Genomic DNA, 15,956 nt, shown 5'->3' on the forward strand with positions numbered 1-15,956 from the left:
CTGCACTTCAGGCAAGTGGACCCAAGTTTCGTTTGGTAACATAGAAACCTAATGTCGAGTAAAAGCACAAGTCATAAACATATAGTATGTTGATGACACACAGCCATCATATGTGTGACATTTAGTATGACACAATTTATGTAAAATTTAAGAACAAAACTCGCCAATACATTGTTTAGAGAAACACATGTATGTGACTTTTTATTTAAAAAATTTTAAAATTTTTTTTGGCCACACCACAGGTTTGTGGGATCTTACTACCCTGACTAGGGATTGAACCTGGGCTCCCTGCAGTGGAAGCACAGAGTCCTAACCACTGGATCACCAGGGAATTCCCTAAAAAACTATTTTTAAAGAACGCAAAGGCACCATAGACCCAGATCAGAAGCATGGGTACTATGGCTACTACACTGCACAACCCCAGGGGTGCCATCTCCACTGCAGTTAATGTGAATGGCGCTGCAGATGAGTATGAGTGAGTTCCCAGAGTTATGCATGCCCATACGTGGTGGTACTGGCGTTTACCTTCAGGACAGGCAAAAGCAAAAGACAACTATTACAAAGAAAAGTGGGCAAAGGATATAAACTGGCAAATAAAAGAAGAGAAACCTGAAGAGCCAACGAATATATAAAGAGATATTCAATCTCACTACCAATCAGGGAAAGTTTACAAATTAAAACAAGGTACCATTTTTCATCCATGAGACTGATAATACTTAAAAATCTGATAACTATTAAGAAGAATGGGGGGGGGCTTCCCTGGTGGCACAGTGGTTAAGAATCCACCTGCAATGCAGGGGACATGGGTTCGAGCCCTGGTCCGGGAAGACCCCACATGCTGCAGAGCAACTAAGGCCATGCGCCACAACTACTGAGCCCGTGTGCCACAACTACTAGATCCCACAAGCCTAGAGCCCGTGCTCCACAGCAAGAGAAGCCACCGCAATGAGAAGCCCACGCACCGTAACGAAGAGTAGCCCCCACTCACTGCAACTAGAGGAAGCCCACGTGCAGCAACGAAGACCCAACACAGCCAAAAATGAATGAATGAATGAATGAATGAATAAATGAAGAATGGGGAAAAATATGATGTTCATGAGCTTGTGCAAATGTAAATTAGTAAAATTAGGCCATTTTTTTAGTAAGATTGAAGAAAATATAATTACTTTTGGACCCAGAGATTCCTATTCTTTTTTTTCTTTTTAAAAACATTTATTTATTTATTTATTTTGGCTGCACCAGGTTTTAGTTGCGGCACATGGGATCTTAGTTGCAGCATGCATGCGAGACCTAGTTTCCCAACCAGGAATCGAACCCAGGCTCCCTGCATTGGGAGCTCAAAGTCTTACCCACTGGACCACCAGGGAAGTCCCCAGAGATTCCTATTCTAAGTAAACACCCTAGAGAAACTTTCAAAGGATGATACCTCCATAAGTAAATTGCTGCAATGTTTGAAAGAAACTTTAGGAAGGAAACAACTGTTCTTTAGGAAGGAAACAACTGGGAATAATTTATATATGAATTGTAGAAAGGAGCCAAAATATATGTATAAACATGGAAAGAATCTCAAAAATAAAGTGGACTGAAAAAAGTATTACTACATTATTTCTATTAAATTTTAAAAAATTTAAATATCTCATATATCTTAGCTATAGATGACATAATCATAACTCGTTAACATGTTGTATTTGTGTGCTGGCAGGAATGATATGGAAGAGTGAGAAAGATTCAGGAAGGAGACTCTAAAGAGTAAACTCCTTGAGAAGGTGGGGTTCAGAGTGGAGGGAGGGGGCTTTGGAACTGATCACGCTTAAAATATCTTTCCTTGGTGATTAGCTAACCTTGAGGTTTGTGATAAGTGAGGCAGTGGAAAGAACTTTCTTCTCCAGGTAATTTTTCTTCATTTAAACAAGCAAACAAATAAATAAGTAAATTGTAAGAGAAAATAAAAGAAAATAAAGCCTATAACAATGTTGAGAGTATGGAAGGTAAGGCTGCTCCTCATGCATTAAAATATAACTTAAAAATCACCTACAGGCCCCAACTAAAAGTGCTCTGATTTACTCATCACTTTATGTAAAATTAAATATTGAGCTAAATTAAAAGCTGGAGTCCAGGGACTTCCCTGGTGGCGCAGTGGTTAAGAATCAGCCTGCCAATACAGGGGACACAGGTTCGAGCCCTGGTTTGGGAAGATCCCACATGCTGCGGATCAACTAAGCCCGTGCACCACAGCTACTGAGTCTGTGCTCTAGAGCCCGCAAGCCACAACTACTGAGCCCACGAGCCACAACTACTGAAGCCCGCGCACCTAGAGCCCATGCTCTGCAACAAGAGAAGCCACTGCAATGAGAAGTCTGCACACCGCAAGGAAGAGTAGCCCCCGCTCGCCGCAACTTGAGAAAGCCCGCGTGCAACAATGAAGACCCAAAGCAGCCAAAAATAAAATTAATTAATTAAAAAAACCCAGAACTTCATTTAAATAAATAAATAAATAAATAAATAAATAAATAAATAAAAATAAAAGCTGGAGCCCAGACTTGTAGGCTCAACTCTGATTTCAATTCTCAGTGTCTTTTGGTCTGACCCAGTGCAGTAGCCCTGTTGATGGAGTAAAAATTTAGTCCACTAAGGTGGTCTAAACCAGTCAGAACTACAATTCCTACAATGTACGACAGCAGGGGCAGATTTCTGTGAAAAAAATTAAAAATCACAAATATGTGTATACACACATACCACTTCTTAATTACACAGCAGTTTTTTATATTAATTAGCATTTTAAAGTTAAAAATCAACTTGAGGGTTTCCCTGGTGGCGCAGTGGTTGAGAGTCCGCCTGCTGATGCAGGGGACAAGGGTTCGTGCCCCGGTCCGGGAAGATCCCACATGCCGCAGAGCAGCTAGGCCCGTGAGCCATGGCCACTGAGCCTGCGCGTCGGGAGCCTGTGCTCCACAATGGGAGAGGCCACAACAGTGAGAGGCCTGCGTATTGCAAAAAAAAAAAAAAAAAAAAAAAAAGAAAAGAAAAGGGCAGGGACTTCCCTGGTGGCGCAGTGGTTAAGAATCTGCCTGCCAATGCAGGGGACATGGATTCAAGCCCTGGTCCAGGAGGATCCCACATGCTGCGGAGCAACTAAGCCCCTGCACCACAACTACTGAGCCTGTGCTCTAGAGCCCACAAGGCACAACTACGGAGCCCAAGTGCCACAAGTACTGAAGCCCACGCACCTAGAGCCCGTGCTCCACAACAAAGAGAAGCCACTGCAATGAGAAGCCCACGCACCGCAATGAAGTGTAGCCCCCGTTCGCTGCAACTAGAGAAAGCCTGCACGCAGCAACGAAGACCCAAAGCAGCCCAAAATAAAAATAAATAAAATAAAAAATTTAGTGAAAAAAAAAGATAGCTGTTAAAAATGGGCAGAAGAACTGAACGACATTTTCCCAAAAAGGAAATGCATATGGCCAACAGACACATGAAAAGATACTCGACATCATGAATCATCAGAGATATGCAAATTAAAATCACAATGAGAGACGCAAGAGGGAGGAGATATGGGGATATATGTATATGTATAGCTGATTCACTTTGTTATAAAGCAGAAACTAACACACCATTGTAAAGCAATTATACTCCAATAAAGATGTTAAAAAAAAAAAAACCACAATGAGATATTACCTCAGACCTGTCAGAATGACTATCATCAAAAAGGACACAAATAACAAATGTTAGCAAGTACTGGAGAAAAGGGAACACTTGTACACTGTTGGTGGGAATGTAAATTGATGCAGCCACTGTGGAAAACTATATGGAGGTTTCTCAAAAAACTAAAAATAGAACTACCATATGACCCTGCAATTCTACTCCTGGGTATATTTCCGAAAAAATGCAGAAACACTAATTTGAAAAGATAACATGTACCCCAATGTTCATAGCAACAGTATTCACAGTTGTCAAGACAGGGAAGCAACCTAAGTGTCCAACTTGGAGGATGGATTTGAAGGGCATTATTCTAAGTGAAATAAGTCAGATAGAGAAAGACAAATATTGTATGATATCATTTACATGTGGAATCTTAAAAACACACCAGCTCGTGAATATAACAAAAAAGAAGCTGACTCACAGATGTAGAGAACAAACTAGCTGCTACCGGTGGGGAGAGGAAAGAAGGGTCAATATAGAGATAGGGGATTAAGAGGCACAAACTATTAGGTATAAAATAAGCTACAAGGATATATTATACAATATGGGGAATATAGCAAATATGGAGTATAACCTTTAAAAATTGTGACTCACTATATTTTAATTTGTATAATATTATACATCAACTATATACTTCAATGAAAAATAAATTACTTAATTATTTATTTATTTTTGGCTGCAGTGGGTCTTTGTTGTTGCCTGCAGACTTCTCTAGCTGCAGCGAGCAGGGGCTACTCCATAGTGGTGAGTGGGTTTCTCAACGTAGTGGTTTCTCTTGTGGAGCACAGGCTCTAGGCACGCGGGTCAGTAGTTGTGGCTCACGGGCTCTAGAGCACAGGCTCAGTAGTTGTGGCCCATGAGCTTAGAATTGCTTTGGAGCTTGTGGTATCTTCCCCAAGCAGGAATCAAACCCTTGACCCCTGCACTAGGCAAGCAGATTCTTAACCACTACGCCACTAGGGAAGTCCTACTTAGTTAATTAAAAAGAAAAGCTTTCTTCAACACTGTGCAATCAATCACTCAGCGTGGGCTTCCCGCTCAGCTCAGAGCCGGCCCTGTCCTCTCTCAGCAGCCCTCCCGGCGCAGTCCTCCGAGGCGTGGCTTCCAGCAGGGGTCGCTGTGCCGCTGCCATTGCCGCCGTGCCAGTGCGCACCGCCCAGCCTGCTCTCACCGCGCCGGCGCCGGCGGAAGGGGAGGGGCAAGGGCTGGGCGGGGTGTGGATTCCAGCGCGCGGCGAAGCAATGGGGTGGGGGGGCGGGGAGGGGTGAGCGGCGCTGAAGTACAGGTAACTGCGCCCCTGCCCGGCGTTCGGTGCCCCCTGTCCGCTCCCGCTTCTGTTGCTTCACAGCAAGCACATGGGAAATACGGGCAGGGCGAGCTCCAGTCCCCCGCCCGCGCTCCTGCCAGGTCTCCGCGTGAGTCTCTGGCGTCCTGCCCCAGCCGGGCCAGCTCGGGACGCCCCGTGGATCCGGGGGCTCTTAGGGGCCTTGCGAACCCGGCGGGCCGAGGCAGTCTTCCCCTGGGCCCGGCCGTTCCTGTTGGCTGCAGACGCAGACCGCGAGCTCGAGGACGCTGGTGTCCAGTTTCCCTTGACCTTGAGGACCCGGGAAGGTGCGCAGCCCGACGGGGGTAGGGAGGGAGCGAGGGGAACATGACCTTGTCTCAGTACTTGGTCAGCCTCTGAGGTCTCCAAGAGAAGAGAAGATTTTTGCTTGCAGTTGAACTAAAAGCAGTTAAATCAGGTTTTCCATACGGAGTGGTTAACAGGCCTAGGAACATGGAGGGATTTCAAATGTCCCGCAGGTCAAGGACAGCGTTGCCTCTACATTCCAGTCGTTGTTTTTCTTATAGCCTTCGGTTAGTTCACCGATTTTATATCTCTCCTGAAGATTTCACTCAAAACCTCCTTCAGGCTTCCTTCCGTGATACTCCCCTTACGTCCACGCTGTCCCCAAAGAAATCTTTTAAAAACCACTCTTATCAGATCACTTCCCTACGTAAGGTCTTGCTATAGCTCTCACCGTTCTGGATAAGTCCAAGCTTTGATAGGGAAGGCCCTTGGAGATCTAGCGTCTTACCCATCATTGTTCTTCATTCTAATGCACCGGTTCTTTTGACCTACTTTCACAGTATTTAATTAAGCACTTACCATGTGTCAGGGACTGTTCTGGGCACTTGGGATTGAGCAGTAAATTATATAACATAGCAGATGAGTGCTACTGCGAAAGAAAGTAGAACGGGGCAAGGGGAGATTTGGAGGACAAGACAGCTGTTAAATGGAGTTGGAATGAGTAGACCTCACTGAGGTGAAGATGATTTGTCCATGCAGGTATCTGGGCTAAGAGTGTTCTGGGCAGCTGGAACAAAGGAGTCTACCCAGAAGTGTGCCTGTTGTGTATGAGGATCTTCAGGAAGGAGCTGAGTGAGCATGGGTGAGAGAGGCAGGAGATGAGGTCAGAGCGGAAATGGAGGGGCCAGATCACACAGGGACTCTAGGCCAAGGGAGGGATTTTGCTTTTCTCTGTGCTTTTGTAGGGTTGTGAGGGAAGGAGTGACATGATATAAATTACTTTTTAAAAGACTCACTCTGACTGCTCTATGGAGAACAGACTGTAATGGAGCCTTTGTAGTAATCCTGGTGATAGATGGTGGCCTGAATCTGTGGTAACAGTGGGAATGGTGAGAAGTCATGGGATACTGGACATGTTTTGGAGATAAGCCACATGATTTCCTGACATTATGGATCTGAGTACGGGGGAAAGAGAAGAGTCAAGAGTGACTGGAAGCTTTTGTTCTCAGGAACTAGAAGGGTGGAGTTAACCATTAACTGAGATGGGGAAGGCCGCAGGTAGAGCAGATTTGGGGTTAGAGATATATCAGGAGTTTGTTTCCGGGCCAATTAAGTTTGAGGTGCCTGTTATGCACCCAAATGGAGATGTCGAACAGGCAGTTGGATATTTTGTCAGGGTTCCCAAGACCACCCCTAGGTTCATTGATTTCACTAGCAAGACTCAACAGGACTCAGCTGTGGGTCATGGCTATGACTTACTGCAGCAAAAGGATACAACATGTAAGGAAGAAGGTAGAAGATGCATGGGGCAAAGTCTGGAGGGAACCAGGTGCAATCTTCCAAGAATCCTCCCAGTGGAGCACACAGGACATGTGGCATGTCAGCACCTCTGTCTCAGGAAACAATTACCTAGTTTGTGGGTCTCCAGGCCCCTTCTTTCTCTGCTAGCTTCTGTCTCAGGAAACAATTACCTAGTTTGTGGGTCTCCAGGCCCCTTCTTTCTCTGCTAGCTACTGCCTCTGTTAAACAGTGGGAAGAAGATGTGAAAGGAGGTGAAATGCAGATCTGTACAATTTGCTCATTCCTAGCTCTGATTTGCTGGAGTTGGAGATTGAAATAAAGTTTAGAGACTCACTGGCTTTCATGAAGTCATGATCTGGTATCTTCTGCAAAGTCAATATTGTAAGGATGTAATGTATGTCAGTAAATAGTCTTTCTTGTCCTAAGATTATCCTTTTTAAAATAAATCATTGAGGGAGTTCCCTGGTGGCCTAGTGGTTAGGATTTCTGCCGTGGCCTGGGTTTAATCCCTGGTGGGGGGACTGAGATCCCCGCAAGCTGCATGGCACGGCCAAAAAAAAAAGAAAAAAAAAATCATTGAGAACTATTGTTAATATTTTTCAGTAGCAGTCAGTACCCAGGCTGATTTGGGGGAGTGAGAAGAGTAGAACCAGTGTTTTCATACGTATTAGTATCTAATTCAACCTTCAAGACCACCCTGTGAGGTCAGCACGTTAATGACAGCCGGAAGACTCACCTAGTACAGTGTGCATGGCCCTTGGTACATGTGGACCAACATGGCCTTTTGTAGGAGGAAGCATAAGCACAGTACTAGATGTAAAGTGTTCATGGTGTGTATGGTTTATGTTGTAAGAATGCCAGGATACCACACTTGGGAAGTAAAACTGAATTATTGTCTGTTTCAGGTCGTGTGAGCCATGGCTATGACTAGCGTCAGATTGCCCAGCAGCGTTTTAAGAAAGCCAGATGCCTGGATTGGGCTCTGCGGAGTGCTACGAGGGACACCTTCACATAAACACTGTGCTTCCTGGAATCGATACTTATATTTGTCTAGTACCAAGTTAAATGCTTCAAATTATAAAACATTTTTCCATAACATTTTCTCACTGAGACTCTCAGGGCTTTTAATGTCTCAAGAATATATTTTCCCATTTTCCATAAGACTCAAAAGTAATGTAAGCTCTAAAAAATCCACTAAAAAGACTCTGCAAAAAGTGGAAGATGAAGGGGACTCTGATGAAGAGAGTGAGCATCGTGAGATGAGTGAGCAGGAAGAGGAGCCAGAGGACGACCCCAGTGCGGTCAGAGACCATAAGGACCTGGACAAAGTAGTGCAGTCTTTCCGATATGATGTTATCCTGAAGACGGGCCTCGATATCGGGAGAAAGTAAGTATGTGCGTTTTAATACAAAATCGCTTGTCTTCTTGTTGGTTATTTTAAAGCAGCATTACCAATTACATGGCTCATATTATGGTGAAGAGTAACCATAGAAGTGAAAGGATCTTATAGGTAACCTGTTCCAATTATTTCATTCTATAGATGAGAAAACTAATTCCCAAAGAAGTCAAGTGACTGCCTGCAAGTCCCACATGGCATATTTCCTTGATTCTAAGACACAGTCAACTGTAAGATGAACCATTGATGTAAAAACAGCTTCTTGGGGGAAAAAAGGAATCACCATGTTAGATGTATATAGCAAGCATAGAATGCACCTGGGTTTCACAAATGCTACAGTGAGAAGGTACCTCTTAGAATCAACAGAAGCAGTATAACATGGTGGTTAAGACTGCAGGCTTTGTAGCCAGACTACTGGGGTTTCAATCCCGGGTTGTGTGTGACCTTGGACAAGTTACTTAAAATCTCTGTGCAGTTTCCTCATCTGTAAAATGGGGGTAATAGAACCAGCTGTAGAAGGTGGTGGCTAGGATTAAATGAGTCTATCTATCTACCTAAAGCATTTATAACAGTGTGTGGCACATAGTGGGTACTCGGTATGTTAGCTATGATGATGAAAATACTATGTTCATATATAGTGCATAGAGATACTAAGTGTAACTTTCAAGATTTCTTTAATATTCTCATTTCTTCTCTGCTAGACTAATTGTATAAGAATAGTGATCCTCATTGTTCATTCATTCCTTTTGCAATCATTATGTGCATACTGCATGCAAGATAAGAATTGTGTTATGAATAATAAATTAAGAAAGATTCCCTTGTGTAAGTTGTATCTTTATGTCCTGATTTAAAGGCATAGTTCAGTTTTTAACTCTGAACCCACAGGCACCCTGATCGGGACTTGAATGTTCTCTAAAATCTGGCAGGCTCATGAGGGGCCTTTCCCTCTCTCACAGTAGTAACTGCCGCTGTTCTTATTAGGAGAACCCCAGATGTCCGTCGCCTGGAGTCAGAGCACTAAAACGAAAGGGCACTCGTTTTTGTCTGTATCCTGCCCTGGTCTGGTTGCCCCAGTGATCAAATTCAGAGAGATCAGCAGCTGCTGGATTGAACTTCCCCATCCTCAGTGCAGATTAGCAGAGGGTTTCTCAATAGCCTCACCATCCATGTGGTGCCTGCACGTGAAGGGAAGGGAGTGCCCACTCACTTTGGCTGTCGTGAATCACAGGCGCTTCCACCTCCAAGGTGACTGCTGTAGGGGGAGTCACGTGGAGAGCACCGGGCCCATCCTGCATGCGCTAGATGCGGGTTTCAGCCCACTTGGAAGCCCCAGCGGCGCTGGTTATCTGCCTGCTAGCGCTAGCAGGTCTTTGCAGCAGCTGGCATCTACTCGGCAGTGCCCTTTGGTCTCCCTGTTTAGATATATATGGAAGCAGGTGACTTTCACTTTCTCAGCACCCAGAATGGAGATTTTGTGGGGAGGCCAGTCACTGTCAGGATAAACATTACAAACAGCTGGTGCTGTTCTCAAAATTATATAGTTGTTTTGAATATATTTCTATTTTAAAGCACTTTGATTTTTTTTTTTTCCTTTTTTTAGCAAAGTGGAAGATGCATTCTACAAAGGTGAACTCAGGCTGAACGGGGAAAAATTATGGAAGAAAAGCAGAACGGTGAAGGTTTTTTTTTTTTTTTTTTTTTGGCTGTGTTGGGTCTTTGTTGCTGCGCGCGGGCTTTCTCTAGTTGAAGTGAGCGGGGGCTACTCTTCGTTGCGGTGCGTGGGCTTCTCATTGTGTTGGCTTCTCTTGTTGTGGAGCACGGGCTGTAGGTGCGCAGGCTTCAGTAGCTTTGGCACGTGGGCTCAGCAGTTGTGGCGCACGGGCTTAGTTGCTCTGCGGCATGTGGGATCTTCACGGACCAGGGCTCGAACCCGTGTCCCCCGCATTGGCAGGCGGATTCTTAACCACTGCACCACCAGGGAAGTCCACGGTGAGATATTATGACAGCCAGATATTTTTGTCTGTTGTTCTTCCAGTACTCAGTTAATGCCTCCCCCAGTTTCCCCCGGGGCTCCTTCTTTGGGGCATCAGTGGCTCCTCGTGTATGTCTGTCTTGCCCCCTCTAAGGTCTCCCTCAGGCCTGGTCACATAGCTTCAGTTACACAGACCACTTGCTCTTTGCAGCCATAATGACTTTGAGATGAAGCTTCCCCTTTTTAAAAAAAATTTTAAGACAGGTCACTATCAGAACTGGCAAAAATCTCTTAAGCTTCTAAGTCATTAATGTTAGCCCCCGTGAAATCATCATAATCAGGCTAAATCCATATAGAGGTTTCTTTGGCCTGCTGTTACCTGAGCAGATGTGCAATTCTGTTCAGCTCAGCAGTAGCCCCCAACCCCCAGTACCTGCTGGATACACTGCTCTGTGTGTAGGGCAGCCATCAAAAAGGTTTCATATTTCCTGACAGCTCCATATCAATGCTATTGTTAAGTGAAAGGATCACTCACAAGTGTTATAAGAAAATGTATTTCTAGTATCCAGTGTTATAATAAATGATATATGTATTCTTTTAAAAATGTATTTTTGTAAAAAGTTACATATATACATACATAGAATTAAAATATTAATACTACTAGTATTTATCTTTGAGTGGGACACTGGGTTATATGTTCTTCATGCATTTTATTTTCTGAATTTTTTACGAGTATGTTTCACTTTTGTAATTGGAAAATATAATAATGATAGTAAAAGTTAACAAAACAATTAAAAAAATATATGACAGAGATCCTTAAAAAGTTTGGAAGACACAGACCTATGAGGCATTGGCAGACATAATCTAGCTCTTAGTCAGTGTCCAGGGAATAAATGTTCCAGGGAAGTTAGACACTTTTGAAGGTTGTTTTTACTTCAGCTTCTTTCATTATTTCAAAACACTCCTGGGATTGGAGGACCTGAGCTGCATCCTGTACCCCTGGGACATGGGAGGGCGTGAGCCATTGGCCATGGACCTGGGTGAGCACTGAGGCTGTCTTCACTCTCTGCTCCCCAGACTCAGAGTGGTTCTTGCAGCTGAGTGGACAGGAGGGGGGATCCCCAGTGCTTGTCTTGGCCGCCAAGTCACAAGGCCCAGATCCCTCTGATGGCACCTGAGCTGACAGGTTCGGACTGCAGGTGTCAGTCCTTGCTCAGTGAGCTGTAGGAAATCAAGCACTCCAGACATGCACCTGGAGATCAGGTCCTTCTTGTCCCTTAATTGCTTTTTCCTGCTTGTAGCCCAGCCCCCTTCTCACCAGCCACGGTGTTCCAAAGACAAGATCTGTTCTTGGTGCACAGTGTCTCTGCCAGGGCCTCATTTACAGACACCATAAATCTATTTTTCTCCCTCTGCTTTGAGATATTGTTAACTACCATCTAATTGCTGCTTCTTCATTCTGCCTTGGGTGTTCTGTTGTCTTGGCTGCCTTCCAGATTTCTCCTGAGGGTCAGCAAAGGAAGGGGCCAGCATTAACACTCGGCTGCCTTGTTACTAGGAGGCCTGGTAGCCATAGTAACTGCAGCTAAGGGGAGATTGGAAATGTAGATGCTTGGAACAGCCCCTAATCCCAGCCAGTTTTGCTTTGTGCCTACTGTGCCGTCTCCCACGGTAGAAGGGACAGGGCTTTGCAGGGAATGAGGAACACCTCCCCTTCCGTGGCCTGCTCCGTGGGGCCTGTGCCTGGCTGCTGGCTGAAGGGTCAGGCGCTTGTCGGATGCTGCAGCTCTAACCCTGGCTGCCTGCAGCTGAGCAGAGCTTTTCTGTGAGTTGCACATCAGATGGGGCCCAGAGTGCTGTGGGTGCTGGGTAACTGTTGACCTAAATAGAGGGTGTATGGAGCCCAAATGTGGGGACTGAAGCCTTCCTAACCTCACCTCTCCCTGGGATTGACCGGGTAAAGGAGAAACATTCCTTCCCTATTCTCTGCCCTAGAAGAAAGCCACCAGAACAATCCACTCTCCTCTTAAGGGGCAGGCATCACACATAGTATATCCACGAAAGGATACATAAGAAGGGTTGCCTTTTTCTCTGTATATCCTTTTATACCTTTTACGTATTGTATCATGTGCGTATATTACTTATTAAAAAATGAATTTTAATGACACAAAGTTATGCCGAAAAAGGTAAAGCAGAGTTCCCAAGCCTTGTGTTTCTGAACATTGATTTTAAATGTCTACACAGTTTGGGCAAATGGTAATTTAAAAAAAAAAATTGAATCCAGCAGAACTTCAGGAGGACTGACTGCCCCTCCCCCCAACTCCCCGCTCCCCACTCCCCCCTCTGCCCAGCCCAGATGATGCCTTCAAACCCACAAGGAGAAGCAGTCTTAATGCCTCGCTGTGGTTTGAGTCTCTCTGCTTCTCAGCCCAGAGGGGAGAGTTAATGGTTTAAAATCAGCCCCTGTGAGTTTTACATCCAGCTGCCTGGATTGACCAGTGTGACATCGTGGTGAGCAGGCATGCATTCCCACGTTGTAGACTTAGTATTGGGCCTACGGAAGCCTTGAGTGGGTGGCTTGGCCTAGTGAGGTACAGATATCCCAACAGCGTGAAGTTATGACTGCCTCAGGGCATTCATTGAAAAATGAGGCAAACATAAGCATTTGGCACTATGCTCCTTAAACAGAAGCCCCGAAGTAGGCTTTTAAATGGGTACCTGCGCCCACTTAGAGTCCATGGCCCACACATGGGGGTCTGTCCCTGTCTTCCTGTCCATCTCTTCACCACTGCCCCCATCCTTGGCTTGGAAGCGGTGGTGAATGGTCTGAGACAGCCTCTGGTCATCCTGGCTTGTGTTCTAGTAGAAGTATATGGCATCTGGGTCGGTTTAGCCCCTTCCTGAATTGCTGGGCAGATGCCCTGGGATCCTGAGCTGCCAGGACCAGGTGTCTCATGGGCTGTTTGCACCGTGGCAGCACTGATGTGACTGCCCCCAGGGCATGTCCTGCACTCACTCAACCCAAAGCTCCCATCTGGACAAAAACGGGTTTGACCTCAGCCCTTTTAACCCAGGTCAGCATCCAACTCGACCCTCTTTTCTGTGGCATTCCATCCTTGTGCGTTGAGTCCTGTCTCCTTGATGATGTGGTATCACTGGCGCTAGCCAATGCCAGAAAGCAGTTTATTTACTTCGATTTCTTTAGGAGATGCAGCTGACCGTTGTTCCACTGTGACAGATTTCCAACAAATTGTGCCCTGTCCCCAGTGATGTAGCTTAACTGTGTTGAAATCAGTGAAAGTGTTACACTGAAAATTGTCTTCTCAGTGCATGTAGTAATTACTGTGCTCATAATCTCTAAGGTTGTGCCCGCTTCATCTTTTGCCACTGTTACAAAATAAATGCTTCCATTCAAGTGTTTCCTTAAGTCATGCAATAGACGTGAAAACTGAAGCCACACAGGCCCTGTCCACAAGCAGCCAGTTGTCTCAGCCTGAAGGAGGGACACTGGCCCCTATTGAGCCACATGGGTCTGAGGCATCTGCCCGGAGAGGGGGGCCCTTTCACCTGGAAGCACTAGGGAGAAGTGACCGTTACAGAGGAGTCACCTGTGCCCCGGGTGGTGGTCGCCCGGTGAAAACTCAAAGGAGAGATGTTTGCATTGGCCGAGTTTCCCAAAATGTAATGAAGGTTCTGTTTTCTTTTTAATTTTCAGGTGAAAGTGGGAGATACATTGGATCTTCTAATTGGAGAGGAAGCAGAAACAGAGACAGTGATGAGGATTCTCCTGAAAAAAGTGTTTGAAGAGAAGACCAGCAGTGAGAAATACAGAGTGGTGTTACGGCGGTGGAAAAAGTTAACATTGCCTAAAAAAAGTACACTCAAATAAATGGATTGCTTTTTAGCTATAAAGCTGCTTTCTAGTGGTGGGGGAAGGGGCCAGGTTAAAAAGAGGACGTTTTTATTAAAATAAGGTTCTCCTACCACTTGTGGAATCTCCTGAGCCAATTTTGTGGAAGTCAGCATTCATATCATGGCTCCTATAGACACTCCCCTTGGCCTGGATTTCCCTCCCAGGCTTGATTTGTTCACATTTTGACCTCGTGAGCATGAGTGAGACATGTGCTGAATGAACTAAGCCCAGAGAGGGTTTTCACGACCAGCCTGCTGTTTCCCACGTTAACTACCTCAGGAGGCAGTGTAAAATCAATTGGCCTTGTTCTTAGCGTCATTTCAGTTTTATCCCTATCAACCAGCATCCCTGGGTTCAGGCTTCTTAAGGCAAAACCAAGCTAAGTCAAGGTCCCCTTTATCTCCTTAGGGGAGCAGCACTGGGAGACCCCTTTATCCACTGGCCTTTCTGAATTACTAACATGTTGGCCTCAGTTCCCTTCAGTTTGTCTCCAGAAGTCTGGATAGTAAAGTTGTTCAACTAATTCCAAATGGGCTAGTTAGGGCCCATTTAAAATGAACTGTTTAGGGCATGGGGTTGATAGACTAAGGCAGCTGGAGGCCTTTTGTATGGCATGCAAGTTAGGAATGGCTTTTACATTTTTAAAGGGTTGTTTTAAAAAAAGAGAAAGGAACATATGACAGAGACCTTATGTAGCCCACAAAGCGTAAAATATTTACATTGACTTACAGAAAGAATGTGATGACCCTCCCTGGTTTAAGCGATGGTTTACTTTTCAGGTGAAAGTAGAAAATACACAGATTTTATCAGTAAAGAGAATAAAGAATCAGAGACTAATTATTCTAATTCTCAAGAAAATGTTAGAAAAGGGACTAAAGAAATAGAGTAGTAATAGAAAGGACACACACATAATACACATCATCTAAGAAAAGGGCACCTGCACAAATAAATTGGTTTGTAGATCCCAGGAGCAGTGTGCTAGCAGTGGAAGGGTTGGCTCAAACAGACTTGTTAGACTGTGTTGTGTCATAAAGACTGACTATGTCTGCGTCTTTTTATTTGTCCTCCGGGAATTCTTGAGAATTCAGGTTAACTGATAGAGAAGGGAAACTTCTGTAGCCCAAAGCAGTGAGATGTTTGGTCACATGAGTCTGGAAGTCTTACCAGCTTAGATTTCAGAGGACTCAGGAAAATTGATTTTTATCTGAAAGCTTAAATAAGCTCTCAGGAAGCAATAATATATACTGTGCCGTGTAACAGAAGGAATTTTTCTATTTTACCACTTGTTAATTAGGCTTTTACATCAGTGAAAATAGTATAATTAATTTCAACATGAGTTAATTATGAGTTTTAATTTAGGAGATTATAGTAATGGTGATGCTTTTTCTCATTTTCTTCACCCCTCTGTGCCTTTCTGTCTCTCCTTCCCTCCCACCTTCTCTCCCTCCCTGCTCTTGATTGCTCTTTGGAAAGTAATAGAAAGCCACATACGTCTTGCATGGAGAGGGGCAGCATGACCTAGTGACGTATGCCAGGGGTCCTAGTTTTCGGGCTCTGTCTTGCCCTTAGCAAGTTCGGTTACCTTGGCTATATCCTGGCCTTAACCTCTCTGAGCTTCAGCTTCTTCACTGGTCAGGAGGGGATGGGGATACTAATTTCCGTACTTCGCTGAGCTGAGTATCCGAAAGGGTTGAACTGTGGTTTGTGAGGCAAGATGAGTTGATAGTAGGTAGGAAGCAGGAAGGCCCATTCGAAAGGCTGTTGGAAGCTCTGCTGGTAAGTAAGTACCTCAGCTTAGCTGGTGGGATTTGACCCATTGTACAGGCTGCTCTGTTGTTAAGAATCAAAATAAGCAAAAAGACGTCTGATGGTGGAGAACGTTGGT

General features: G+C 44.9%; 1 protein-coding gene across 1 annotated transcript; it reads left to right on the plus strand.

Moving 5' to 3' along the window:
- The first annotated feature begins 4,923 nt into the window (after positions 1 to 4,923).
- MTRES1 (mitochondrial transcription rescue factor 1) lies at positions 4,924 to 14,144 on the plus strand. Its single transcript, XM_081251362.1, has 4 exons — positions 4,924 to 5,310; positions 7,696 to 8,177; positions 9,787 to 9,859; positions 13,874 to 14,144. The coding sequence occupies exons 2-4, from the start codon at positions 7,708 to 7,710 to the stop codon at positions 14,045 to 14,047; spliced, it is 717 nt and encodes a 238-aa protein (XP_081107488.1). The 5' UTR covers positions 4,924 to 5,310; positions 7,696 to 7,707; the 3' UTR covers positions 14,048 to 14,144.
- The last annotated feature ends 1,812 nt before the right edge of the window (positions 14,145 to 15,956 follow it).

The sequence above is a fragment of the Mesoplodon bidens genome (genome assembly GCF_964165515.1).
Source record: "Mesoplodon bidens genome assembly, chromosome: 12".
Lineage (NCBI taxonomy): Eukaryota > Metazoa > Chordata > Mammalia > Artiodactyla > Ziphiidae > Mesoplodon > Mesoplodon bidens.